Consider the following 23,660-nt stretch of genomic DNA (forward strand, 5'->3'; position numbering starts at 1 on the left):
ATCAACCCTCCATTATGTGCATTACTACTTTTTTCTAGTCTTTTGCTTGCTTTCTGTTTCTTCTTTGGCATGTTTTGATCTGAGGAAGTTGAAAATTGTTTGCAGTCAGATCATTCTATCTTTGCCATCTACCTCCTGAAATAAAACCAGCATTCACACATGTAACCTCAGTGATATGATTAGAGACGGTGATAAGTACACGGCAGATAGAAGCAGGTGCCGTGATAAGTACCACGGGCAGCCCTGGTTAGGGGATGGGTTTCTGGGTGCAAAGGCTGCACCGGACAGAAGGGCTGGGAGTGTCAGGGCCAGTGGACGCAAGACTTGTGGGGGACGGAGAGGGGACAGTGGATGGGTGGCAGGGGCTTGAGGTTTCTTATTTCCTTAAACCTTTAATTTTAAGATAACTGTGGACTCACTCGCAGGGGAAAGAGATAATACGGAGATCCCCGTACGCTCAGCTGCGCGCAGGTGACACCTTACAGAACTGAGGTGGCGGCCACAGCCAGGACCTCGTGCAGCTCGCCCCGCTGTCCTGCACTCACTCGCGTGCAGGCCTTTAGTTCTGTGTAGTTTTACCACACGCACAGCTTGTGTCTCCACCCCCGCAGGCAAGACGCCAAGTGGTCTGTCCTCACAGGGATCCCTCTCTGTGTTGCCTTTTATAGCCACACCGCCCTCCCTTCCTGCCTGTCCTCACTTACCCCGCAGTAACCTGCGCTCCCTCTCCAGTGCTGCCATTTCGAGAACGTTACACACTGAAATGGTACATACGTGGAATCAGGCAGAGTGTCCCCTTGGATTGGCCGCTTTCGCTCCTGGGCCTTCACAGGTAGAGGACAGGCTGGGGTGACCCAGGTCTGTTTTAGTCCACATCCCCTTATTCTCTCAGCCCCACTCTGGGCTGAGGAAAGTCCTGCCACAACCCCGTTCAAAGACCCTCCAATCTGCTCATTGCCCCAGAGAAGGGGCCTCTGACCTGGAGTCCTCCCTGGGCTCAGGGATCTGTGGACCCCTAAAGTGGAAGGCAAAGCTAAAGGTCCGCGCTTGTCTAGTAAGAAGGGTTGGAGTTTGCACCCATGTTCAGACGGACCCGTGGTCCCAGGACATTAAGGACAGAGGGGGAGGCTGAGCGCGGGGGCTCTGGGCCTGAGCGCCCTGCTCACATCCAGGCTGCCACCTGCAGCCAGGCCAGTCGCTCACACCGCTCTGTGCCTTGGTTCCTCCTCGGAAAATGGGGAATAATAGCACCCACTTCCTGGGGCTGTTTTGAGTGTTGAATGAATTAATATGACTAGCCCTAGCCGGTTTGGCTCGGTGGATAGAGCGTCGGCCTGCGGACTAAAGGGTCCCAGGTTCGATTCCCGCCAAGGGCACATGCCCGGGTTGCATGTTTCTATCATTGATGTTTCTATCTATCTCTCTCCCTTCCTCTCTGAAATCAATAAAAAATATATATTAAAAAATTAATATGGATAAATGGTAGAGGGATGTGGTAAATATCGCCTGTTAAGTGAACGATGAGGCTGCAGGATATAGGAGGGCGGAGCCTTCAGGCACAGACCTGTCCCCGGGGCTTGGGGCCCTCTCTGTGCCAGTTGTCATCCTCAACAAGCTTCAGGTCGGCGGCGTTTCTTCCACAGGGAAGCACAGGTGTGAGTGGGCACAGTCCCCTCCCTTGTCCTGGCTCTCATGTCTGTTAATATGGCGTTAGTTGGTGTTTTTGTTTGTTTAAGTTGCTGCTTCACCTCTGGCTCATGGGGGTTTGTAGACAGTACAGATCCTCGGCTTTTTCTGCTGCTCAGTCAGCCCTCCTGGTCCTGTGCGCGGGCAGCCGATGTTTGAAATTGACAAGCAGGATGGCCAGCTCTTTCTGGCTCATTTCATTCATCTCGTTGGGTTCGGCCTGCGGTTCTGGGAGAAGTTGAAGGCGTTGATACATTGGAAGGTGCCTTGGGCTCGGAAGCCTACAGACCTGGGTCCTGGCTCTAGCTCTGCCCTCTCATTAGCGGTGGGACCTGATGGGCAAGTTATTTGACCTCTGGCCTCGGTTCCTTGGGTGGAAAGTGGGGATCACAGCCCATCTGGCAGGGTCTCGGGCAGACCCCGTACGGTCATGCTTCTACCGCACCTCACAGAGTGCCGAGCACATGCGGGTACTTCACACCAGGATTTTATCTGCACGGTCCTTGGCTCCACACAGGCAGCTGTGGCCAACGGTCAGGCTCTGCACAGCCAGGGCCTGGGGGTGCGTGCCCCGTCCCTGGAGGAGTGCGAGCAGACGCTGCACCGCAGCATGTCCGAGATGGGTGTTTGCGGGGCTCCCTGTCCAGAGGCAGGCCACCCCTGAGACTCCCCCCAACTCCAGCAGGTCAGGTTCGCTGACTGAGGGTGCGGGCTGGAAGTTGTTTCGTCCTGCCACATGCTTGACTGGGATCCCTTGGCAGTTCTTGTTTTTAATCCTTTATTTACCTGCACCTGGGCCATGGTTTCCCTGAAATGCAGCTCCCGCATCCTGTGCAGCCTGCTGATGAGTGCCGTGTGCGAGCGCACATGTGTGTGTGTGTGCGTGCGTGTGTGTGTGTGTCAAGGATGACACCCTGGCTGCGGTCAGGGTGCTGTTTCAGTCCACCCTTTTGGAGGCCTTTACGACAGCCCTTCTGCGGTGTGGCCTCGGACAGGCATCTTCGCCTCCCTGTTTCTCTTTATTCAGAATCGGGGCTGAAGTGACGCCCTGGCCCCCTCTGCCGCAGGACGCGGTGGCACCTGCGAGCTGCGAGAGGGAAAGTTACGGGACTCTGCAGAGGAAGCGGCATCACAGCCCACCACCGCACTCCCTCCCCCGCTTCCTGATCATCACGTGACCGCAAGGAAGGGGTACCCGTCTCCCGGGGAGAGCCTGCAGCCCCATGCGGAGCCCGTCAGGGGCACGTGTCTCTCCAAAGTGACTTGATTCAGCCGAGCTTCACTGAACACGTGCTGCGTGCCCGCCACCGACGCCGGCACTGGGCCCGGCAGTGAACCAGGCCACCGCGGCCCTCGGCGTGGAAAGAACAGTCTCTCCCACACGCTCCTTGCCCTTCGCCCCCGTGGGGACGGGCCAGTTCCTCCCCGGCGCCCTCAGCTCCGGCCTGTCTGAGCCTCTGCAGGTTTGTGAATTCGGGGCAGGAACCCCGAGGGCCCCGTCCTTTCCTCTCGGGGCAGAGCTGCAGGAAGCGCGTGGCCTTGCTCGGTCCTCTCCGGGCGATGCTAACTCTGACCGCGTGGTGAAGGTGGTGTCTTCCAGGCTTCTGTGCGTAAAGTTATGCACAATTATATATATAATGTAAAATCATGATGTTAGTTACTTGACTCATTAATTAGTAAATAACTAACACGAGGTTGGTGGGGAGCTAGAGGCTGCCTTGGTGATGAGAGCTGTCCCTGCTCCCCCACTTGTGACCTGTCACTGCAGACTCCTGCACCCCTGCTGTAACTCCCGGGGCTACAGCTGGTTTATATAATGTCATTGTGATGCTTCCGTTGTGCCCAGGTGGGCCAGTGGGCACCGTCCGAGCTGACTCCTGCCCTTCACCGTGTCCCCAGCATTCCTGAGCTCTTCCTTCCAGGCACAGCGAATCCAGGCGGGCACCTCCCTGCCCCTGGAGCCAGAATTTCCCCAAGGGGCGCTGGTTCCTTTCAAAGCAGAGTAGGATTTAGAAGCCATGACCTGGGCGCCGGACGCATGGTGATCCCATGCCCGGCTGGGTCCTGGGCGGACAGGGCAGAGTGTGTTAGGGCCGCCTCCTCTGTGCAGGGCACCTGCGAGCATCATCCGTCACTCCTGGTGCAGGTAGAGCAGCCGGAGCCCAGAGACAGCGACTGAGCTGAGCAGCACATGGCTACGAGTAGCAGGAGGAGGCCTGGCAGCCGCCTCTCTGGACATGACCCCAAGATAGAGACCCCCGGGCGCCGTCAGCACTGCCCGGATACAGCCCAGGCCAGTGCTTTGTAGGGGGCATTCGGCATGAGGTGCCGGGAGTGCCGGGGGTGACGCTGGTGGCCCGATGGGGTTCTGCTTCTGAGCATCGTCCTCAGGAAACCACTGGCGACCTTCCTCCACCCCCCCCCGTGCCAGGTGGCTCGAGGCCTCCCGTGTGTCAGCTCCCGTGGTCCCCGCAGCGCCCAGTGCCATGGAGACTGAGGTCGGAGGGCTCACAGGAGCGCATGGCGAGCAGGTGCGGGACTTAAGGAGATGATCGGAGAAACGTGTGGTGAGGTCCCCCGGGGACGGGCAGACACGGCCTGTGCGGAACAAAGTAACAGAGTAAGGAAGGCTCAGCCCAGCGCCAGGCACACCGCACCGGGGGCCACACTGACCTGAGGCTTTGCATCTGAACCTTGTGGCGTGGAGTGATGTTAATGGTGCAGTGAGTTTAAGACGCAAGTTTTCATGTGTAGACGGCGCTGCTATTTTGGTAACTGAATTTCACATTTACCTCCCTGTGTCCATAGCAGCAAAGAGAGAATCGATCCCCACATGTGAGTGGGGTGTTGCTGGGCTTGTGACCTGGGGGATTCGAACTGTGCTTCCTCTTTGGGTGTCTGTACCTTCTAGTCTTTATTCCCCAGTGACGTCTGGTGGGATGTCGTTAACACATGAGGGCGGTCCATGCTTTCACTGCTATAACCCTCTGTGGGGCTAGAAGTCGGGGAGGGGTAATGTGCTGTGTGAGGAGCAGGCACAAAGCCTCGGGCCGTGTCAGGGACTCAGCTCGAGCGTGTGGGCGCAGCCGTCTGGCTGGCCTGACCTCGTGGGCTCGCTCATGCCCCTGAGGTCAGCGCGGGGCAGCTGCCAGGCCTGCGGAGGTGGAGGTCACCACAGGGCTGGGCAGCCGCCCGTCGCCAGTGCGGAGGGAGACTGCTGGGACTGGCCCGTCACCGTCCTCCAACAGGCGAGGCCAGGCACGTTCTCCAGGCAGTGGTTGTGCAAAGCAGGCCTGTGCCTGCCTCACTCTGGCTAATACTCTGCTGGCCAAAGCCACTCACATGGCGAGGCCAGAGTCCAAATGCAGTGAGAACGCCCTGCCCAGAGCGGTGGGGGTGGGGTGGGGTTCAAGGCAAGGTTACACGGACACAGGAGTGAAGAATTGAGGCCATTAATGTAGTCAGATTAACATATTCGACAGCATCATTTTTAGTGGTTGCCCAATACTTCATTGCATGGGTAAACCATCATTTATTTAACCAACTCTGTAAGGTTGGAGAGTCGGGTTAGAATTTCCAAACTATTTCAAGGAATTGTAAGTCCTTCGGAGGATTAATTGGGGGGTTGACACACACACACAAATGAAGGTTGGGTAAATAAATTTGGTAAGTGTTGAGTTAAGTGAAGAAAAGTAAGTTTCCTTGTTGCAGGACTTATCAGAACCTTTACGTGCGCATGTGCATTGTGAACTTCCAAACGCCTGAGGATGCTCAAACTTAGGGATTTTTTCCAAGAAGCATCTCTCGGGACAGGTGTTCCTGGCTCTCACGCGGGGCTTTGTGCATCTGTGTTGGGTTTCATGATATGAACAGATCTCTGATGAACAGGGAGGGCTCACTGTTGCCGAGACAGAAATGGCCAGGGTGGGGGGTGGTCGTGTTTGGAGTGAGGTGAGTTCTGAAGGCTGCACTCGGGATGATTGGGGTGGTGGGGACCACGAGTCAGCACTCACCTGGCTCACCTTCTCTCAGCAGGTGCCTTAGGACCTCCCGATGGGGTGGCTTGGCTCTGGGCTCACGTTCCCTGTGAGCTGCCTGATCCTGGTGTGGGCAGCAGGCTCTGGTAAGTCACCACCTCTCATTCATTCATTCATTCAACATGTATGGACTGTCTACCTGCCAGGCTCAATCAGTGAACAAAACAAAGATCCCTGGCCCACCCCATAACAAAGAAACAGAATTTCCAGAGGATGAGGCCCAGAAATCAGGATTTTTAAGAAGATTCCCAGGTGATTCTAATGTGCAGCCAAGGTTGAGAACCACTGCCTTAGAGATTTTGCTGTAGTGGGAGAAGACCGCCAATGACCGATGGCCCTAATTATAAGCTAATTCTAGATCAGGGGTGGGCAAACTTTTTGACTCGAGGGCCACAATGGGTTCTTAAACTGGACCGGAGGGCCGGAACAAAAGCATGGATGGAGTGTTTGTGTGAACTAATATAAATTCAAAGTAAACATCATTACTTGAAGGAGCGGGAGCGTGCAGATACCTGCGGGGGGACCTCAGTGGAGGCCGGAGCCCAGAGCCTGCTGCCTGGAGAGCTGGAGGGACCAGAGGAGGCTGGGGTAGGGCCGGAGGCAGGTGGCCAAGTCAGGAAGGACCTGGCAGGGTTTGAGCACAGGAACGACATGACCTTGACACTAAAAGGGATCCCTTTGTCTGTAAGCACAAGGGTGGAGGCCGGGAGGCCAGGGGGGAGGCGCCGCAGTAAGCCGGGTTCAAAGCCAGCTCTGCCGCTGACCAGCTGGACGAAGCACCCAGCCCTCTCATCCCGCCCTTTGATATTGGCCAAACCCAACAAGGAGCCAGCGGCCAAGGGCACCTGGGTGACAGACCGTGGGGATCAGCCTCCTGAGCTCAGCGGGGTGGAGGGGGTGGGGCGGGAGCGCTGCAGGGACAACTGCCTCCCGCACACGCTGCAGGGCAGGTGCTGCTGGCGGGTCGCCCTCCTCACCCCGCCACGTGTTTCCCTTTAATTTGGCCAAAGGCAAGTAGGTGAGCTGCAGCACATAAAGGTCATTGGGGTGTCCCCCCAGGGGGCCCGCACCCCAGGGCACTTCCTCAGCTTCAGGATCGCCTCAGTGCAGCTGGAGGCTCTGTGAAGACGGCACAGGAGCGGTCCCGGGGCGGTGGTTCCCTTGCTTTGTGACGGGCCCCTTGGTCCTGTTCCGGCTTGTTTCCGACCTTCCCGGTGGCCCATGGCCCTCTTGCTTGTTGGGCTGCGGCTGCTCAGAGCGCTCCTGTGTCTCCCCAGGGAGTGTTCAGGTCCGGGATGGGCCCACCTGCTTCTCCGACTACCTCAGCACCTCCACCTGTGAGTGGAGGATGGGCGGCCCCACCGACTGCAGCGCCGAGCTCCGCCTCACCTACCAGCTGGATTTTCCGAACTCGGAGTAAGCCTGTGCCAGGGAAGGTGGGGGGCAGTGGGAGGCCGGGAGGTTGGCCTGAGTTCACCTGGTCCCGGTGGAGTGCCGGGTGCCCAATGCAGTTCCCTGCGGTTCTTATTGGGCCCAGGGTTGGAGCTGGGGCGCCGGGGCGCAGCGTGTGATACAGTGGGTGTGTCACGACGCTCCGAGCACACGCTCCCAGGCCGGCTGCATGTGGATGTGGATGGAATATTGGACCAGACCAGCGGTTCTCAAGCACTTAGTCTCAGGACTCTAGCATGCTTAAAATTAGCGAGGACCGCAAAAGCGTTTGTGCAGTTGGCCTATAGCGATCGCTCTGTACCCAGTTAGGAATTACACCAGGACATTTAAATCATAGCACACAAGCCACCAGAGCAATGACACCATAACACACCACATGATCTCTAGAAAACTCCTTGGTACGTGTGTGAGAGAGAGAGTTCAGTGGCAGATGGTCTGACCTGTGGGTCCCCAGACCACACTCAGAGACCACGGGCATGACCATTGTTGGGGCGCAGTGTTGGTGTGGAGTTCAGCATGGAACGTGGGTGCATGTTCCGTGATTCACTGGGACAGTCCATGTACATGGGGAGCCATCACGGGGTGCCCAGGACACAGTCAGGTACGCAGGCGCACAGTCAGGCCCCGCGGCGCAGCATGTGGGTGCACGACAGGTGGTGTTCCATGATGCGCTAAGGTGGGCGCACTGTGCTCCCGTGTGCAGTACATCGGCTTAGACCAGAGATGGAACCCTGGGCCACACTGGGCCACCACCTGTTTTGTAAGTTGGCACATGGCCACGCCCATTCGTTCATGTGTTGCCTACGGCTGCTTCTGTGCTTGATCGGCAGGGTGTGTAGTGGGGACAGAAATTGTCTGGCTCTCAGAGTCTGGCCCTTTACAGAAAATGTGCCCCCTGGATGAGACACAGGTTGGCTGTTTGGGGCAGCACGTTAGGATGACGTGTGGTGGCAGGGCTTGTGCCGCAGTGCCCTGCACGGGAGAGGCTGCGCCCAGAGGTATGCTAGCACACGCACGTGCTGTTACAGGTTCTTCAATGCCACGGTCTTCCCTTTCACTGGCCTTCAGGGACGAGCTGAGTCCTGGGACCGAGGGGTGTGGTGTGGTGAGGGGCTGTAGCAGCAGGGAAGGCAGTCCTAGCCCACCATCCCCACCACACACGCTGGCCACTCTGCTTCCCAGTCCCCTGACCTGGTCCTTGAGGCAGGTGACCAGGAACTGAAAGAGCATGTGGTTCCTTAAGGCATGTACGGGGGACACCCATACGTGCATGACCAGCCTAACACAGCCCGTGTCCACAGAAACCACACGTGTGTCCCTGTGAATGGAGAGAGCGCTGTGTGCCTGTGCGACATGCTGATGGACATCATAGTCAGTGGGGACACCTACCAGCTGGACCTGTGGGCTGGGAAGCAGTGGCTGTGGAGTGGCTCCTTCAGGCCCAGCGAGCATGGTGAGTGGGGCGGGGCGGGGCGGGTGCTCTAAGCCCCGGCCCTGGGGTGGGCCAGGCTGGCTCCAACTGGGGGAGGGGCCCAAGCAGCCTTTCCTTAAACTCGATGGGGTTCTTGCCCTGTCTGGGCCTTAGTCCTCCCCTCTTTGAAATGGGGTTGGGCTCAGCAGCACCAGGTCCCTTCAGCTCAGACATCTCAACCCCCCCAATGTGAGTGCCCTGACTGGGTGTTGAGCAGGCTACTTGGTGGAAGGCGTGCTTGCTGCAGGCCGGAAACTGAGCTGGGAACCGTCCTCCACCCTCCCTCGACTGCTCAGCTGCTGCTGCTTCACACAGTCCGGACCAAGCATGTCAAACTCGCAGCCGCGGGCTGCATGCCTCGTTCATTTGGCCCGTGTTAGCCTTTGAGTTTGACATGCTTGGTCTACATGGAAGGCTGACTTTATACTGCTGCCCGGGGCCCCTGCAGGCATTCCCCAGGAGCTGGCTGGGGGTAGTGACTGGAGTTTAAAACACCATTTATTGCTGTGTGGCCTTGGGCAAGTCACATTACCTCCCTGAGCCTCCGTTTCCAAAAGAGAGTTCCTATCCCCATTTTGCAATTGAATAAACTGTAGTAGTGAGAAGGCAAGTAACCTGCCTAGGTCAGCCAGCTACTGAGCAGGACAGGCAGCCTCTCGCAGCCTCCACCACTCCATCAGCAGTTCCTGAGGGGCCTGCTCACCCGCTGGTGGTAAATTGACCCATGAACAAACCCGTGAGTTAAAATAATTCTCACACGTGTATGTTGACTTTAATGCATCTTATATACTCGTGATCTCACTGATATGATTGCTTAAAAAAGAGACTAAGTTTAAACACTTGAATCAAAATAAAGAAAAAGTGTGAAGGACGAAAGTGCAAATGCTGAGGTTTGGGTTCCGTTTTGGGCTCCCTGTGGCTCCAGGTAGAAGTGGAGCGACGCTAGAATGAGTGCTAGGATGGCAGCGGTTATGCCTGTGAGTCTGCGTGGTGCCTTACAAATGTGTGCGGAGGTGGAGTTGACTGAGAACCTCAGTGGCCCGGGTTCCGAGGGCCCACAAGCCCTCACCAGGCCCCGCTTCTCCCCAGTGAAACCCAGGGCCCCCGGAAACCTCACGGTTAACGCCACCGACTCCCACACGTGGCAGCTGTCCTGGAGCGACCCGTACCCTCCTGAGAGTATCCTGCACTCTGAACTCTTCTACCTGGTCAACATTTCAAATGAAGATGACCCCACGGAGGTGAGTGGGCACTGTGGGGGGTCTGCACCAGCTCCTGGGACTCAGGGAGCGGAGACCCCGCCCCAGGGTGGGGGACAGAGAGGAGCCCGGCTGACAGCAGCCCCGGAACCTGGAGTCCCGGCTTCTGTCCCTCCACCCCTTCCTGGTGCCAGGTGCGCAGAGAAGGGACGTGATTTGTGGGCCCTGCTCCTCCCGGTAAAGGAGGCTCTGGGCACAGCTGGGTGTCCCAGGGGCCGGGAGGGACACTCTCAGATGACCGAGTCCCACCGCGAGACCCTCACTCAGCATCGTCTCCCTCCCGACGCTGACTGGTCAAGGCAGGTGTGGCCAGGGCTGCGGTCTCGCCTGAGGCTCACAGGGAGGGGTGGCTCCCAGGCTCCTGTGATGTTGGCAGCATCCGTGTGCCGTGGGCTGTTGGGCCGAGAGCCGCAGGCCCTTGCTGGCCCTTGGCAGGAGGCCACCCTCCGTTCTTCCCTCGTGGCCTTCTCCCAGCCAGCCAGGGGGAGAGAGGGCGTCCGGGGAGTCAGAATGACAGTCTCACGTGATGTAATCACACGTGCGGTCCCACACACCCATCACCTTTGCATGTTCTGTCGGTGAGAAACAAGTCACAGCCCTGCCCACACTCAAGAGGAGGGACCGCACAAGGGCAAGATACAAGGGGGGATCCTGGGGCCCTCAGTCTGTCCAACACCATTTTTTTAACACAACAAGCAGCAGACAACACCTACTAATCTCATCTAACCTTGTCCACTTAGCTACAGATCCTGGAAGTCTCTTCCCAGTGGGGGCTGGGTGGGCGGGGCTGAGGTTCGGGGCCATGTGACTGGGCTGGGTGGGCGGGGCTGAGGTTCGGGGCCATGTGACTGGGCTGGACCATGAGGCTCTAGAGAGCCCATGAGGGAGCGAGGGGCTCCCTGACTCTGTCTGTGCTTCGGAAAGATCATCACGCTCCCTGCGTGCCAGGCCCTGTCCTAAGCGCGTCCCTGCATCAACCCATTTACTCCTCACAGCCACCCTGGGAGGCAGGCACTTTTATTATCCTCATTGCAGAAGAGGACATAGAGGACCAGAGAGGTTCTGTCACTAACCTAAGGTCACACAGCCCGAAAGTGACAGTAGGGACCCTTGCCCTCAACTTACAGATGAGGAAACTAACACTCAGAAAGGTTCAGCGACTCGCCCCCGTCATGTCAGAGGGCTGGTCAGGGGGGTAGGGGGGCCGGTTTCCTGACCCCTCTCCCTCGAGTCCAGTCACAGCGATGGAGGTGCCAAACAATGCCTGAGCTGGAGGAACGACCAAACACCAGGCTGCTGGCTCGTACTCACTGTGGGGTCAGCCACGGACGGCAGCCCGAGTGCGAGTGGTACCGCCGCCCCCAGCCGTGCAGTAATGTCTTCCTTTCCCTCCCAGTTCCTAGTCAGTAATGTGACCTACAGGGAGCACACCCTCCACATCCCAGCCAGCACCCTGAAGCCCGGGGCCCTCTACAGCGCGCGGGTGCGGGCCTGGGCTCCGAGCTACAACAGCCTGTGGAGCGAGTGGAGCCCCCGCGTCCAGTGGCTTAACGGTGAGTGTCCGTGGTGAGTGCCGAGCAGTTAGAATCCCCCCCCACCTCACGCTGTGCCCAGACACTGGCCCTGGCCGAGCATCTGGGCTTCCGTCCGAGGACGCCGCCACGGCAGGTAACAGAGGAACGACGGACATGGCGCACTGGCCGGGGTGGGCAGGCGAGGCTGCAGTAACAGGTGCCCACGCGGTCCGAGCTTTCACACGTGGAAATGTGCTTCTTGCTGTGTAACAGTCCAACGTGAGCTGTGCTGGTCTGTGGGCGGTCTTCCTCCCGTGGCTCCATCTCTCAGGACAGAGATGATTGGCCTTTTGTGTCATGGACCCTTTGGCAGTCAGGGAGGCCTGAGGACCCATTCAGAATAATGTTCTTAAAGGTATAAATAAAGTAATAGGATTACAGGGGAACTAATTTTATGCAATTATAAAAAATACCTTAAATATACTTGTTATCTGGAAATATATGCTTCTCTATTAACACATTAGAAACAGGAGCGAGGGCAGTTCTATAAATGCTGTCATTGGAAAGCGGATGAGATAAGTGAGATCTGGCAGCCGCAATGTGGTAGGAGAACAGCTGTGATTTCTGTTGGCAGCTGAGTGACTGATGATGCTCTCACACCGTGGTTTGCTCCCTCCATTCCTAATGGGAGGGAATGTGAGGTGTCAGAAGTGAGTGAAAATAAAGATGTCATCCCATCCAAGTCCCAGACCTCTGACTTCTGTCTGCAACCTTGTTGGAGGTCTGTGGACCCCAAGTTAAGGAACTCTAAGGGCCCTGCCATTGTCTGCATCCAACCAAAGGGGAAGGAGAGCAGGGAGACCACACCTGCTTCCTACAAGCCTTAGCCTGGAAGTGACACATGACTCCCTCTCAAGTTCTATTGGTGAAACTGGCCACTTGGCCACACATAGCTGCAAGGGATCCTGGGAAATGTAGTCCTTCGCTTGTAGCTGCATCCCCAAAACAACTCTTTGCAACTTTATCGCATGGCTTTTGTAATAGAAGTGTTGAATTAGCTCACATTCCCAGGTTCATACAGCAGCTCAGTGATGTCGCCCCAGAGCCTTGCCTTCTTTTCCTCTGTCATCCTTAGCATGGTAATATTTTATCCTTAAATTTGCCACCTCATGGCCCCAAGTTGGCTGCTGCACACAGCCTCAGGCCCCCAGGACAAAGGGAATGAAAGGCTGCCACGAGCTAATGCACTCCCACATCTCTCTTTTATCAGGAAGCAAAAATCCTCCCAGGAGCTTCCCTAGCAGACTTCCCCTTGCATCTCATTGGCCAGGACTGTCACATGGCCTCTCTCAACTGCAGTGAATGCTGGGAACTCAAATGTCTGGAAAGGGGACTAGGATAATCGTGATTGGCCCGAACCTCAGGGTGGGCACATTGCCACTAGGCAAAGAAGAGGGGGAGGTAGGGGAGGGGAGGCTGCCTCAGGCATTGTCTGCACTGGGGGGAGGAGGGGGAGGTCAACACTCACTTAAAGAAGGATTCTTCCAAGTGCTGGGGACAGTGGGGCTTGGCAGGTACTCCAGCCCCACCCACCACACATCCCCCTCCCATCGCTCACCTGTTCTGTGTGTGTCTCTTCACCCACCTGTCTCCACCTGGGCTGTGAGCTCTGTGGGTAGTATCTACCCTGTGCCTGTGTCTCCAGTGCCCAGAATGGGGCCAGGCACACAGGAAGTCCTTGGGAAAGTTTTGTTGAATTGATTTGATTCTACCATTGACCTGGGGAAGGGAAGGGAAGGGAAGGGAAGGGAAGGGAAGGGAAGGGAAGGGAAGGGTAGGGAAGGGAAGGAAAACGGCTTGCATGGAACTTGTACAGTGTGCTGGACACGTTCATTATGGCCACATCTATTTATTGAGCTCCTACTATGCGTGGCGCCATGCTAGACACTGGGAAATCAGTGGTGAACAAAGCAGACCAAAATCCCTGCCTTCTGGAACTGGCACTCGGGGGAGGGGAGACAGAAAATAAACATACAGAAAAGAGGAAATCAGATCGATCTAGATTCTAGACCCAGAGGGCAGTCAGGTTTCTGGGAAAGGGGACTGAGAGGGGCAACGGTAGAGAGGGCGAGGGCTAGAGAGGGCGTTGGCGGGGGGGGGGGGCGGGGGTGGAGCTGGCGAGGGTGAAGGGGACGAGGAGAAGGAGCCGCTGTGCGAAGGTGATAACAGCTGGGGGCCTGCAGGCACTGCTCTGAGTGCGGTGGGTAGTGAGTCGGTGACCCTCACAGCTCCCCGTGAGACGAGCACTGTTGTTAACCCCATTGTACCGGTGAGGAAACCGAGCCACCGAGAGTGTGAGGGACGTGACCCGGCCACCAGTGAGGACACGACAGAGCCAGGCTTTGAACTCAGGTCGTCCAGGGCCAGAGTCACTGCCCTTGACCTCTGTGCTTCAGGAAGAGCAGCAAGTGCAAAATCCTGAGCTGGCACTGAGCGTGGAGCCGCAGGGGGCAGCCAGGGGGCCAGTGTGGCGAGGGCTCAGGGTGCAAGGGGAGGGCAGCAGGGGCTGAGGCGGGAGGGCTTGGGGGTGGCCCGATCATGCGGGGTCTGGGACACACTGTCCTGAGGCTCTGGTCTCCAGCCCTGGGAAATGGAGACCAGGCTGTACTTAGCGCAATGCGGGCTCACGGCTTCCCTCCCACCTCCAGACTACGAGTGGCCCTGGGAGCAGCACCTCCCACTTGCCGTCGGCATCTCCTGCATCATCATCATGGTCGTCTGCCTGTCCTGCTACTTCAGCATCCTCAAGTGAGTCCTGGGCCGGCCCCCTGGGTGGGAGTGGGCAGGAGTCCCTCCTCTCATCTGTCAGCTTGCAGTCCTGGTTGAACCATAAATGTTTATGGAGCAGCTACTGCGTGCGAGGCACTGAGGCAACAGCTGAAACAAAACCTGCAGGACTCTGTGCTCCTTGTGGGAGACACTGTCAGGTCTGCAAACAGCCACGGCGCTTTCCACAGCAGCCCAAGCGCAGAGGGGAACAAACTGGGCGCTGTGTCCGGTGGGAGGAGGGGATATTTGAGCTGAGGCCTGACTGGGGGAAGGAGCTGGCCAGGGTGGGGCTGGGAAGGGCCTTCCCTTGGGAAAGGGAGGTGGATCCTGCCCAGGGTATGGTCCAGACAGTTGGGGGCAGGTGACAATAGACCAAGGAATTCTAGCCGATTGCCCTGAGAGAGTCGGGAGACCCGGGCTCGGGTTCTGGCCCTGGCGCTGGTAGCTGTGTGACTGGCTCCTCCTTTGTAGGCTGAGAGATAGCGAGAATGTATTCTGTCAGTCCCAAGAGTCCTGAGAAAGTCTTGGATCACAGTGGGGTGGAGGTAGAAGGAGCCTGGTTTCCAGGAAACATGGTGTCTCAGAGCCTCAGTCCTCCCATCTCTGAAATGGGACTAATGAGTCTTACCTCACTATGTGAGGATTAGTGATGGCCGAGGACTGACGGAGCGAGTGTCCCGCCCTCTGCTGGGCACACAGCAAGTGTGCAGGGGCTGCAAGCTCTCTTCTCCGTGTCTTGTCACCGACGCCTCCTAGTCACCGTGGGCTGGTCTTTCCCCTTCTCTGGGCCTCAGTTTCCCCATCGCCTGTCCTCCCAGCCCCACTCACGGTGTCCAGCACTCCAGCCTTCTTGCTGTTCTTTGAACGCACCAGGCAAGTTCCCTCCAAACCTTTGCACTACCTGGAAAGCCCTTTCCCCTGGCATCGCCATGACTCGCCCCTCTTCCACCTTCAGTCGCCACTCAGAGGCCACCTCCTCAGGGAGGCCTTCCTGGATCACTCCCTCCATTCCTCTCTATTCCTTTATCTTCTTTATTTTCTCTCATGGCACTTGCTGCCATAATTAATGTCATATAGTTATTTCTGTCTGTCTCCTCTTCTAGAAGATCAGCTACGTGAGGGCTGGGCTTTTGTCTGTCTTGTTCACTGTTGTGTCCCCGAGGCCTGGCACAGTGAGTGGTACATAGTAGGTGCTCAGTATGGACATGCTGACTGACTGAGTGGAGTCAGTGGAGGCCGATCCAGGGGCAATCTGAGGGCCTTCCCTCAGAGCTCACACTCCATGGCTCCAGGCCGACCAGGGGAGGGAAGGAACCTATTTCTCCCAGGGTCTCCTCGGCTTCTCAGGCCTCCCAGGCCTCCCCTGGCCTGACTCTGAGCTGCTCCCTGGGGGACTGCTGATGGGCACACCCCGAATTCTCTGCAGCTTGAGTCCCTCCTACTTCCCTGGACTTGTTCCACTAAGGACAGAGGCAGCGAGTTGGGAGCAGAACGCTGGGGCACGAACCGGCTCTTCTGCTGCCAGCTGTCCCTTCAGCCCTGTGAGCCTCAGTGTGCTCATCTGTGAAAGGGGTTGGCAGTAGGACCTGTTCCATGGGCTCAGGGTGAGACATCCCAAACCCAATCAACCTAGTCCTGACCCCTAAGAAGTACTGGCCATGTGATCATTTTTATGGGAAGAGAGACCAACGTGTTTTCCTTTCCTTTTTCAGGATTAAGAAGGAATGGTGGGACCACATCCCCAGCCCGGCCCACAGCTCCCTCGTGGCTCTTGTCATCCAGGAGCCTCAGGTAGGAGAGGGCTGGTCCAGACGCTGTGGATGCTCCTATCGGGAGCTGGGATTCAGGCGTCTGGGATGTTAGATACGCACTGGCTTTTGGATTTGCACCTGAGCCGTCAGGAAGGTCTCAGTGCTGGTCATCGGGGGCCCAGAGGCTGCCCCCTCCCCTCGGCTTTCAGAGCCACCTTTTCAGCCTTGGGTGGGTTCCCTCCCTTGGGAGGAGATGGCCCCTGAGGTCATCTGCATGTCACCCCCTGGGGAGGTACCTGTACCAGGGCAGGAGGCCAAGAGGCCAGGCAGAGGGGGACACAGCTCCTGTGTGTTCCTCTTACGAGCAGGAAACTGCGCCAAAGCGCCAGCAAATCTCCTCCTTTCTCATTGGCCTGAGTGGCATCACGTGCTCGTTCCTAAACCTTCACCTGCAAGGAGTGGGGATACCGTGGGCCAGCCGGGTGGCCAGCCCTGAGCGATGGCCACATGTGGTTTCTCTGAGCTCATCGGGGTTCTCTAGGAAGGAGGCAGGGGGTGCAGGGCCTTCAGGTCTCCAGCGACCCTCAGGCAGGCTCTGGAGTCGGAGGTGCTGACTTTGAACCCCGGCTCTGCCACTCACCTACAGAGTGGACGGGGTGTGAGCAAGTGGCTTAACTTCTCCGAGCCTCGGTTTTCTCGTGTGGGTTGTCGTCGTGTTTATATAACGGTTGGAATTCACCGAGACAGTACATGTAAAGTGTATCACAGGGCCCTGCACAGAGTCAGCGTCGTCCCTGTATCAGTCAGCTTTTGCTGTGTAGCAAATTATCCCGAAACTTGGTTGAAACAAGCCATATCTGTAGCTCTTGCTTCTTCAGGTCACTCAGCAGGGGGGTCGGGTGGGGGGTCTGGGCTGGGCAGGGCAGCTCTCTGGGCTGGCTCGTCCCCAGCGGCTTCACGCACAGGTGCGACAGTTGTCTGACTCTTGCCTGCGCAATGGAGTGACTCAGCTGGGCGTCTCATCCTCCCGCAGGCTGGGCCGTTGGCACAGTGTCACTTATACCACTTTCTGTTGCCCAAAGCAAGTCCCAGGGCCAGGCCAGATCCAAGGGGTGGAGGAGCTGCAGGTGACAGTGGCCGTTTTTGCCTTCAGCCACAGCAACTTAACATTAGGGCGGCCTCACTCATTCCCAGGGACCGAGGCTCCGGGAGCGGCAGTGGCCCGGTCTGACCTCCGACCCGGGTGACGTCGGGACCTACAGTCCTCCCACGGCGAACACGGAGCTCGCTGTGGCCAGGCTGGCGGGAGGCCTCTCCGCCCTGGTCATTGTCTGTCTCTCTGTTTCAGGTGCCACTGCGGGGGAAGAGGTCCGGGGGCCAGGAACCAGCCAAGTGCCCGTATGTATATGAACTTCAGTCATGGCCTGTGTGGATTTGGAAGGGGGGGATTGGCGTGGTGGGCCCCATCTTGAGAGTGGGGTCCCTCGCCCCCCCATGTCTGCCTTCTCTTCCTTGGCATTCAGCACTGTTCCTTCGAGGCGTAGCAGGAGGAGGAGTGGTCTGGAAAGGTGGCTGCTGAATTTCCCTGGTGGGTCAGGCAGGTGCTGAGCCCCTTGGGGTGCACTCTGGCCTGAGCGAGGCTGTAGAGCCAAGTACCCGGGCAGCTGTGCCCGTTGTTAAAGTGCTGACGTAACTGCGTACTGGTTGGCAAGCACCACTATCCCAAACCCTGAGGATGCCACCATCACATTAGCCTCCTCAGCGCCCCCTCAGGGCCTCTGGGCCTCCCACACGGCAGTAGCTAAAGTTTACACCTGGCACAGCTGGGAGCCCTGGACCTGCAGCCATCCTGAGTGGGCATTCCTTATGCTGTGTGTCGGTATGTGTTTTAAATCCTATCATCCCTGACAAAGACTTTGATTTATTCAATAATCTGAGCTTGTAGTGGGTCCCAGGTTATGTGCTGAGCTCCAGACATCCCGAAGGCAGACAGGGCCCCTGCCTTCCAGGAGCTCCCAGGGCAGGCGTGGGGGAGACTAATAGCAGTGATTGTAAAGCCAGGAGGCACATCTGCAATAGGTAGGCATCAGTCCAGGGTGGCTTCCAGCTGGGTTTTGAGGGATGAATAGGAGTTTTTCGAGTGGAGACACTGAACCCTGACCACACTTTGCTCTTGCAGATACTGGAAGACGTGTCTGACGAAGCTCCTGCCCTGCTTACTGGAGCCTGGCGTGGAAAGGGGTGACGGTTCCTCCCAGGCGGCCAGGAGCGGGCCTGTCCAGGGCCCTGGGAAACCAGCGTGGCGCCCCGTGGAGGTCAGCAGCATGGTCCTCTGGCCGGAGAGCATCAGCGTGGTGAAGTGCGTGGAGCTGCTCGAGGCCCCGGTGCAGAGTGAGGAAGAGGAGCCGGTGGAGGAAGATGGAGGGAGCTTCTGCCCCTCGCCTGAGAGCAGCGGGGGCAGCTTCCAGGAGGGCAGGGCGGGCATCGCGGCCCGGCTGACGGAGAGCCTGCTCCTGGACCTCCTCGGGGGCGCGGAGGGGGGCTTTTGCCCGCCAGGCTCAGGGGAGCCCTGCCTTCTTCCTCCGTCAGCAGGTGTGAGTGCTCAGATGCCTTGGGCTGAGTTACCAGGTGAGGCGCCTCAGGAGGCCTCACTTCGGGGCAGTGGGCAGCCTTCTGACCCAGAGCCGCCCCCAGCCACTCGGACGCAGAGCCCAGCCTGCCCGGCTGTCGCAGAGCTGCCCGCGGCCACCATCACCGACAACCCCGCGTACCGCAGCTTCAGCAGCTTGCTGTGCCCGCCCTCGGATCCAGGAGAGCTGGACTCAGACCCGCAGCTGGCCGAACACCAGGAGGACGGGGACCTCAATGTCCTCTATGCTCCCCAGGCCTCTGAGCCACCCGTTGCGCTCCAGCCTGAGCCAGAAACCTGGGAGCAGGGCCTCCGGTGGAGCGTCCTCCAGCACAGGGCGGCCGCCCCCGCCTCGGCCCCCGGGGGCTACCGGCAGTTCGCGCAGGCGGTGAGGCAGGGCTGCGCCCAGGGCAGCGAGGCGGGTGGCCCATCCGGAGAAGCCGGGTACAAGGCCCTCTCCAGCCTGCTGGCCAGCGGTGCTGTGTGCCCAACGCCACCTGGGGTGGAGGCCAGCAGTGGGGAGGGGGGCTACAGGCCCTTCCAGGGCCTCACTCCTGGCAGCCCTGGGGTGCCTACCCCTGTCCCCCTATTCACCTTTGGGCTGGACATGGGGCCACCTCCCAGCCCTCAGAACTCGCTCCTCCCCAGCGGCTCCCCAGAGTGCCCGGGTCTGGAGCCAGTGGCACCGGGAGAGGACAGCCAGAAGCGCCCGCTCGCCCTGGAGCAGGCCATGGCCCCCCTCGGGGACGACCTGGGCAGTGGCATCGTCTACTCGGCCCTCACCTGCCACCTGTGCGGCCACCTGAAGCAGTGTCATGGCCAGGAGGAGCGAGGCGAGGCCCACGGCGTGGCCCCCCGCTGCTGTGGCTGTCGCTGTGGAGGCAGCTCCGAGCCCCTGGGGAGCCCCCTGCCAGGCGGGGTTCTGCTGGAGGCCAGCCTCCCTCCGGCCTCCCTGGCACCCTTGGGTGTCTCGGAGAAGGGCAAGGACCCCCTGTTTTTCCAGCCGGGCCCCAGCCATGCTCAGAGCTCAAGCCAGACCCCCCAAATGGTGGCCATGCTCTCCACGGGGCCCACAGGCATGAGTGCGTCCTAGGTGTGCGCCCCGTTGCTGTGTGCGCCTCGGCCCTGCCTGTAAAACACCCCCACCCCCACCGCGGAGGGCACCCAGGCTGCCGTGGCCGAGACTCGGAGAAGCCCTTATGAAGTGGGGTTGTCAGACCCCGGGCCACAGAGGCTGGACCCTGTCCTCAACACTGACGGAGGGAGGTGTGGGCCGCGGGCCAGGAGGTGCGGGAGTGGGGAGCCACCTGCAGGGCCCCGGAGGCTCCAGGCACCTGGGTTTGTGAGCGAGCTGTTGGCCTCTTGATCAGTCCACGCTTCTCCGCACACTGCCCCTGTCACGCCGCCCAAGGCCTGCTTGTCCACCAGGTCACTCGGTTGCTTACGTCTTGCCTGGCCCCCGGACTAGCTGCTGCCATGTCACTGGACTGGACGCTGAGCCTAGGAACTAACGAAGCAGCGGGAACGCATTGGGAGCTTTGGGGGACGGATGGGAAATCCGGGTCCCGGAGGCGTGGTCATCAGCCCAGAGGTGCCATCCATTCAACAGCCCCATTAGGTGGACAGGAGCAGGATCTGGGCTGTGGAGGGCGCTTAGTCAAGCGGGGGTACCAGAAGCACACGAAAAACGGTGATTACCACGCAGTGACAGTTTGCTGGGGGCCCTGGTAGGCGTGGGGTCCCCAGAATAAACACACCCAGCTACCTTGGGCCGGTCTGTGCCTCGCAGACACCGTGGCTGGCAGCCACAGAGACCAGAGGGAGAGCTGCGCCCTGAGATCCGGCTGAGCGGGGCGTTCCAGACGCCGACACCAGGCACCTTTCGCCTGCACGCTGGCCCGGACCGCACGCCGAGTAATGTGTGTGTGTGTGTGTGTGTGTGTGTGTGCGTCCCAAAGATTGTTGAAACCTAATATTTGTATTTGCTGAGGAGGCTGGAACGGAAGGGGGTGGAAATTTATATAAGTAAAGGTTCTTTATCTCTTTTTTTTTACTTATGAAACAAGCCTACTGCCATTGTGAGTACTTTATTAACTCATTGACTCCACAAAGGGAGTCAGTGCAATGAGTTGATTTAGAGGGGATCCCAGGAAGCCCTGCTTGGGGAGCGGGCAGTGAGGCAGGGAAGGCAGGAGGCAGCAGAGGTGTGTTATCAAACAGCGCCAGCGCCGGCAACTGCTGCCTGATCCTGCCAGCAGCTTTGGGAAGCCATGCACCGTGTATGCCTAGAGGAGTCCCTGCAAAGTGGGGGTGGAGGGCTCTGGTGTTCGTCCACCCACTCCCCTCTGCCACTGGCAGCAGCTGGCACGCTTGGCCAAGGTACACAGCCAGTTGGTAGCGGGCCCATAGCTGACCCCAGGCTCTCTAGGTGATTGTCCTGGACATCCAGTAGGTGGTGTGATGGAGGAGGCCTCAGACGGGCAGGCAGGGGATCGTAAGCTCCTAGGTCTGTGTTACTCTGTGTCTTTTTCAAAATGAGAGGCTTGGCTGTTGGAGGTTCCTTCCTGCTCTGGCATTCTACACAGTGCACTAGAGGTGACGGGGAGCTCACTACCTTACATGCAGCCTGATGTTCGTCAAAGTGTCTCCTTTGTTTTTTTGTTTGTTGTTTTTTTAAAGTATCTCCTTTGTACTGAGCCCAACACTATTGCTTTAGCTGCCAGAGTCACCCCACCCTCACCCCCAGACACCCAGTTTAAAAGTGGGGACACAGCTTCAGGGAGGAAAGGGGACTTGCTAAGGTCAGCAGTGAATGGCAGAGCCTGAACTAGCCCTCTGGACTTTGCCTTCAGGAGCCTTCATAACAAAATATAAGAATTAAAAATAGCCGTTTAGTGCCAGGCAACATGCCAAGTGCTGTATACCCACTGTGTCAGCCCTAGTAGGCAGGTCCAGTCATCCCCGTGCTACAGTTGGGAAGCAGGCCCACAGCGAGGAAGTCCTGGAGCCAGGTCTGGCTGCAGAGCTCCAGCCCCAGGGGATGCCATCTCATGTACAGCATGGCACCTATTCAAATGTCGGCTCTAATCCACTTTGAGCATCGTCTCAGAAAACCCAATTTAAAAATTAAGCAGCAGAGAAAATACATTTGTGTGAGTGGTGGAGGGGCAGTTGGATTGAAGTGCAACTGACTGGAGGCAGGAGTCACTGTTCTCTCCTCGGGATCTTACAAGAAAGAGACCCAGGTTGTCAGCTGAGGCTGACGGGACAGAAATAACGGCTTGGGGGGGGGGGAGGGGGGCTGGGATGGAGAATTAGATAGAGACACCTCCCGTCTCTTCCCTGCATTTAAACCCACCCTCCCAGGCTCAGGGAAGCTGGAGAAAGGCCACTGTCCTTGCTCCCCCAAACCCCTTCTCCAGCTTAACCCGGGGACGGAGGAAGCAGAGCAGAAAGCAGGTAGCAGGAAAGCCCACACCCCACCCATATTAACTGAGCACCTACTATGCCAGGTACTGTGCCGGGTGCTGAGGAAACAGTGAGATGAGGTTGTTTACCTCCTGGATCTTACAGTTAGTGGGGGAAAGACAGACATGAAACAAAAGGAAAAATTGCCAACACTGATGGGTGCTGTGCACCTGAGAAAGACACCTACTAAGAAGGGCTCCTAGTGGCTAACTGGACTCAAATAAAAAAAAAAATAACAGAACCTAGCAGCAGTTTCTACACAGGGGTCTCTCATGTCAACTTCAAGGAGAAGCCTGCATTGGACTGCCTGCCTGCCTGCACCGTGCTGCTGCCATGTGAGCCTGGAATCCCATTTCAACCAATAGGACTGAGGTTTTCCCCACCCAATTGGAGCTGGGCAGCTCCACACAGCTCTATCCTGACCAATCAGGACAGTGCCTTTTTGGGCCAATCAAACTTTGAGTCCTCATTTGCATGAGGACAGACCAATCAGGGACTAAGGGCAGAAACTTCCGACATATAAGCCAGCTCTGGGAAGGCACTCTGCCTTTCCACTGAGGACTGAGTCTCCCTGGCTGAGCTGAGACGCTGACGATGCCTCACTCGAGTGGAGAGGAGCAGACAAGCACAGGCCAGAGCAGACTGGAGCAAAGTGGAGCTGGCCAGCACCCCAGGGAGCAGAGCATCAAGGAGCAGAGCAGAGCTGTCCAGCCGGGGAGGGGCCTGGCTCCGGGGCTGCCTCACAGTTATGCTGTTTCCACAGCCGTGCTGTATCCTAACTGAGCTGTGTGCACTGAATAAAGTCTCCTTCTTCACCACACCCGACACTGGGGGTTCCTGTTGCTGTTGAAATGGGGCCAACAACCACCAGTTGACAGTTGACGGTCTCTGCAGAAAACAGGGTCTGAGACACGGGGGGCTAAAGGGAGGCCTTTAAGGAGGTGACCTGAGTTGAGCCCTCGGTGACTAGAAGTCAGGATGGACTAGGTCAGTGGTCGGCAAACTGCGGCCCCTTGAGTGTGGCTCTCCCACAAAATACCACGTGCGGGTGCACACGTACAGTGCAATTGAAACTTCGTGGCCACACTCAAGGAGCCAAAGAGCCGCATGTGGCTCGCAAGCCGCAGTTTGCCGACCACTGGACTAGGTGAAGAGCAACCTGAGCAGAGCGTAGAGCAGGCACAAAGGCCCTGAGGCACCGGAGGTTGGCGTGTTCACAGAAAGACCAGCCACAGCAGTGCACCAGGGACACTGGTGGGAGGACGGCCGGGCACAATGGGGGCTGGAGTGAGGAATTTATATTTGGCTTAAATGAACATTAGCCCCACCCCCTGAGAAACATGGCCCCATAGACACCCGTCTCTCTTTAATCTCCCCAATCCCAAAATGTAACCCACCCACAAGCAGGAGCCAATGAGAGGGCGGGAGCCCCTGGAAGTCCTCTAATAGGGCTCCCTCTCACCTTGCAGAAGTGGAGGACTGATTGAAACGTCCCGGTGAGGTTGAAATGGCCCCGGTGAGGTCAAGACGGCCCCGGTGAGGTTGGGACTGCTCCAGTGAGGTT

General features: G+C 58.0%; 1 protein-coding gene across 7 annotated transcripts in view; it reads left to right on the forward strand.

The window, feature by feature from the left end:
- IL4R (interleukin 4 receptor) overlaps nucleotides 1-22,916 on the forward strand; it is a 36,566-nt gene extending 13,650 nt beyond the window's left edge. For 3 of the 7 annotated variants that reach the window (XM_014447172.2, XM_023746058.1, XM_023746062.1), the window contains exons 2-10: nucleotides 5,722-5,809; nucleotides 7,001-7,139; nucleotides 8,477-8,628; nucleotides 9,736-9,887; nucleotides 11,302-11,458; nucleotides 14,128-14,227; nucleotides 15,961-16,039; nucleotides 17,348-17,397; nucleotides 18,179-22,916. In XM_014447172.2, coding sequence (XP_014302658.1) covers nucleotides 5,740-5,809; nucleotides 7,001-7,139; nucleotides 8,477-8,628; nucleotides 9,736-9,887; nucleotides 11,302-11,458; nucleotides 14,128-14,227; nucleotides 15,961-16,039; nucleotides 17,348-17,397; nucleotides 18,179-19,721 — 2,442 coding nt within the window. In that variant the 5' untranslated portion in view covers nucleotides 5,722-5,739 and the 3' untranslated portion in view covers nucleotides 19,722-22,916. Of the gene's footprint in view, nucleotides 1-2,713; nucleotides 3,150-5,718; nucleotides 5,810-7,000; nucleotides 7,140-8,476; nucleotides 8,629-9,735; nucleotides 9,888-11,301; nucleotides 11,459-14,127; nucleotides 14,228-15,960; nucleotides 16,040-17,347; nucleotides 17,398-18,178 lie in introns of those variants that run through there. The other 4 variants (XM_006104941.3, XM_023746060.1, XM_023746061.1 and 1 more) reach the window with 3 other exon arrangements.
- Nucleotides 22,917-23,660: the final 744 nt, after the last annotated feature.

Source organism: Myotis lucifugus, unplaced genomic scaffold, assembly GCF_000147115.1.
Source record: "Myotis lucifugus unplaced genomic scaffold, Myoluc2.0 scaffold_624, whole genome shotgun sequence".
In the NCBI taxonomy this organism is placed as follows: Eukaryota; Metazoa; Chordata; class Mammalia; order Chiroptera; family Vespertilionidae; genus Myotis; species Myotis lucifugus.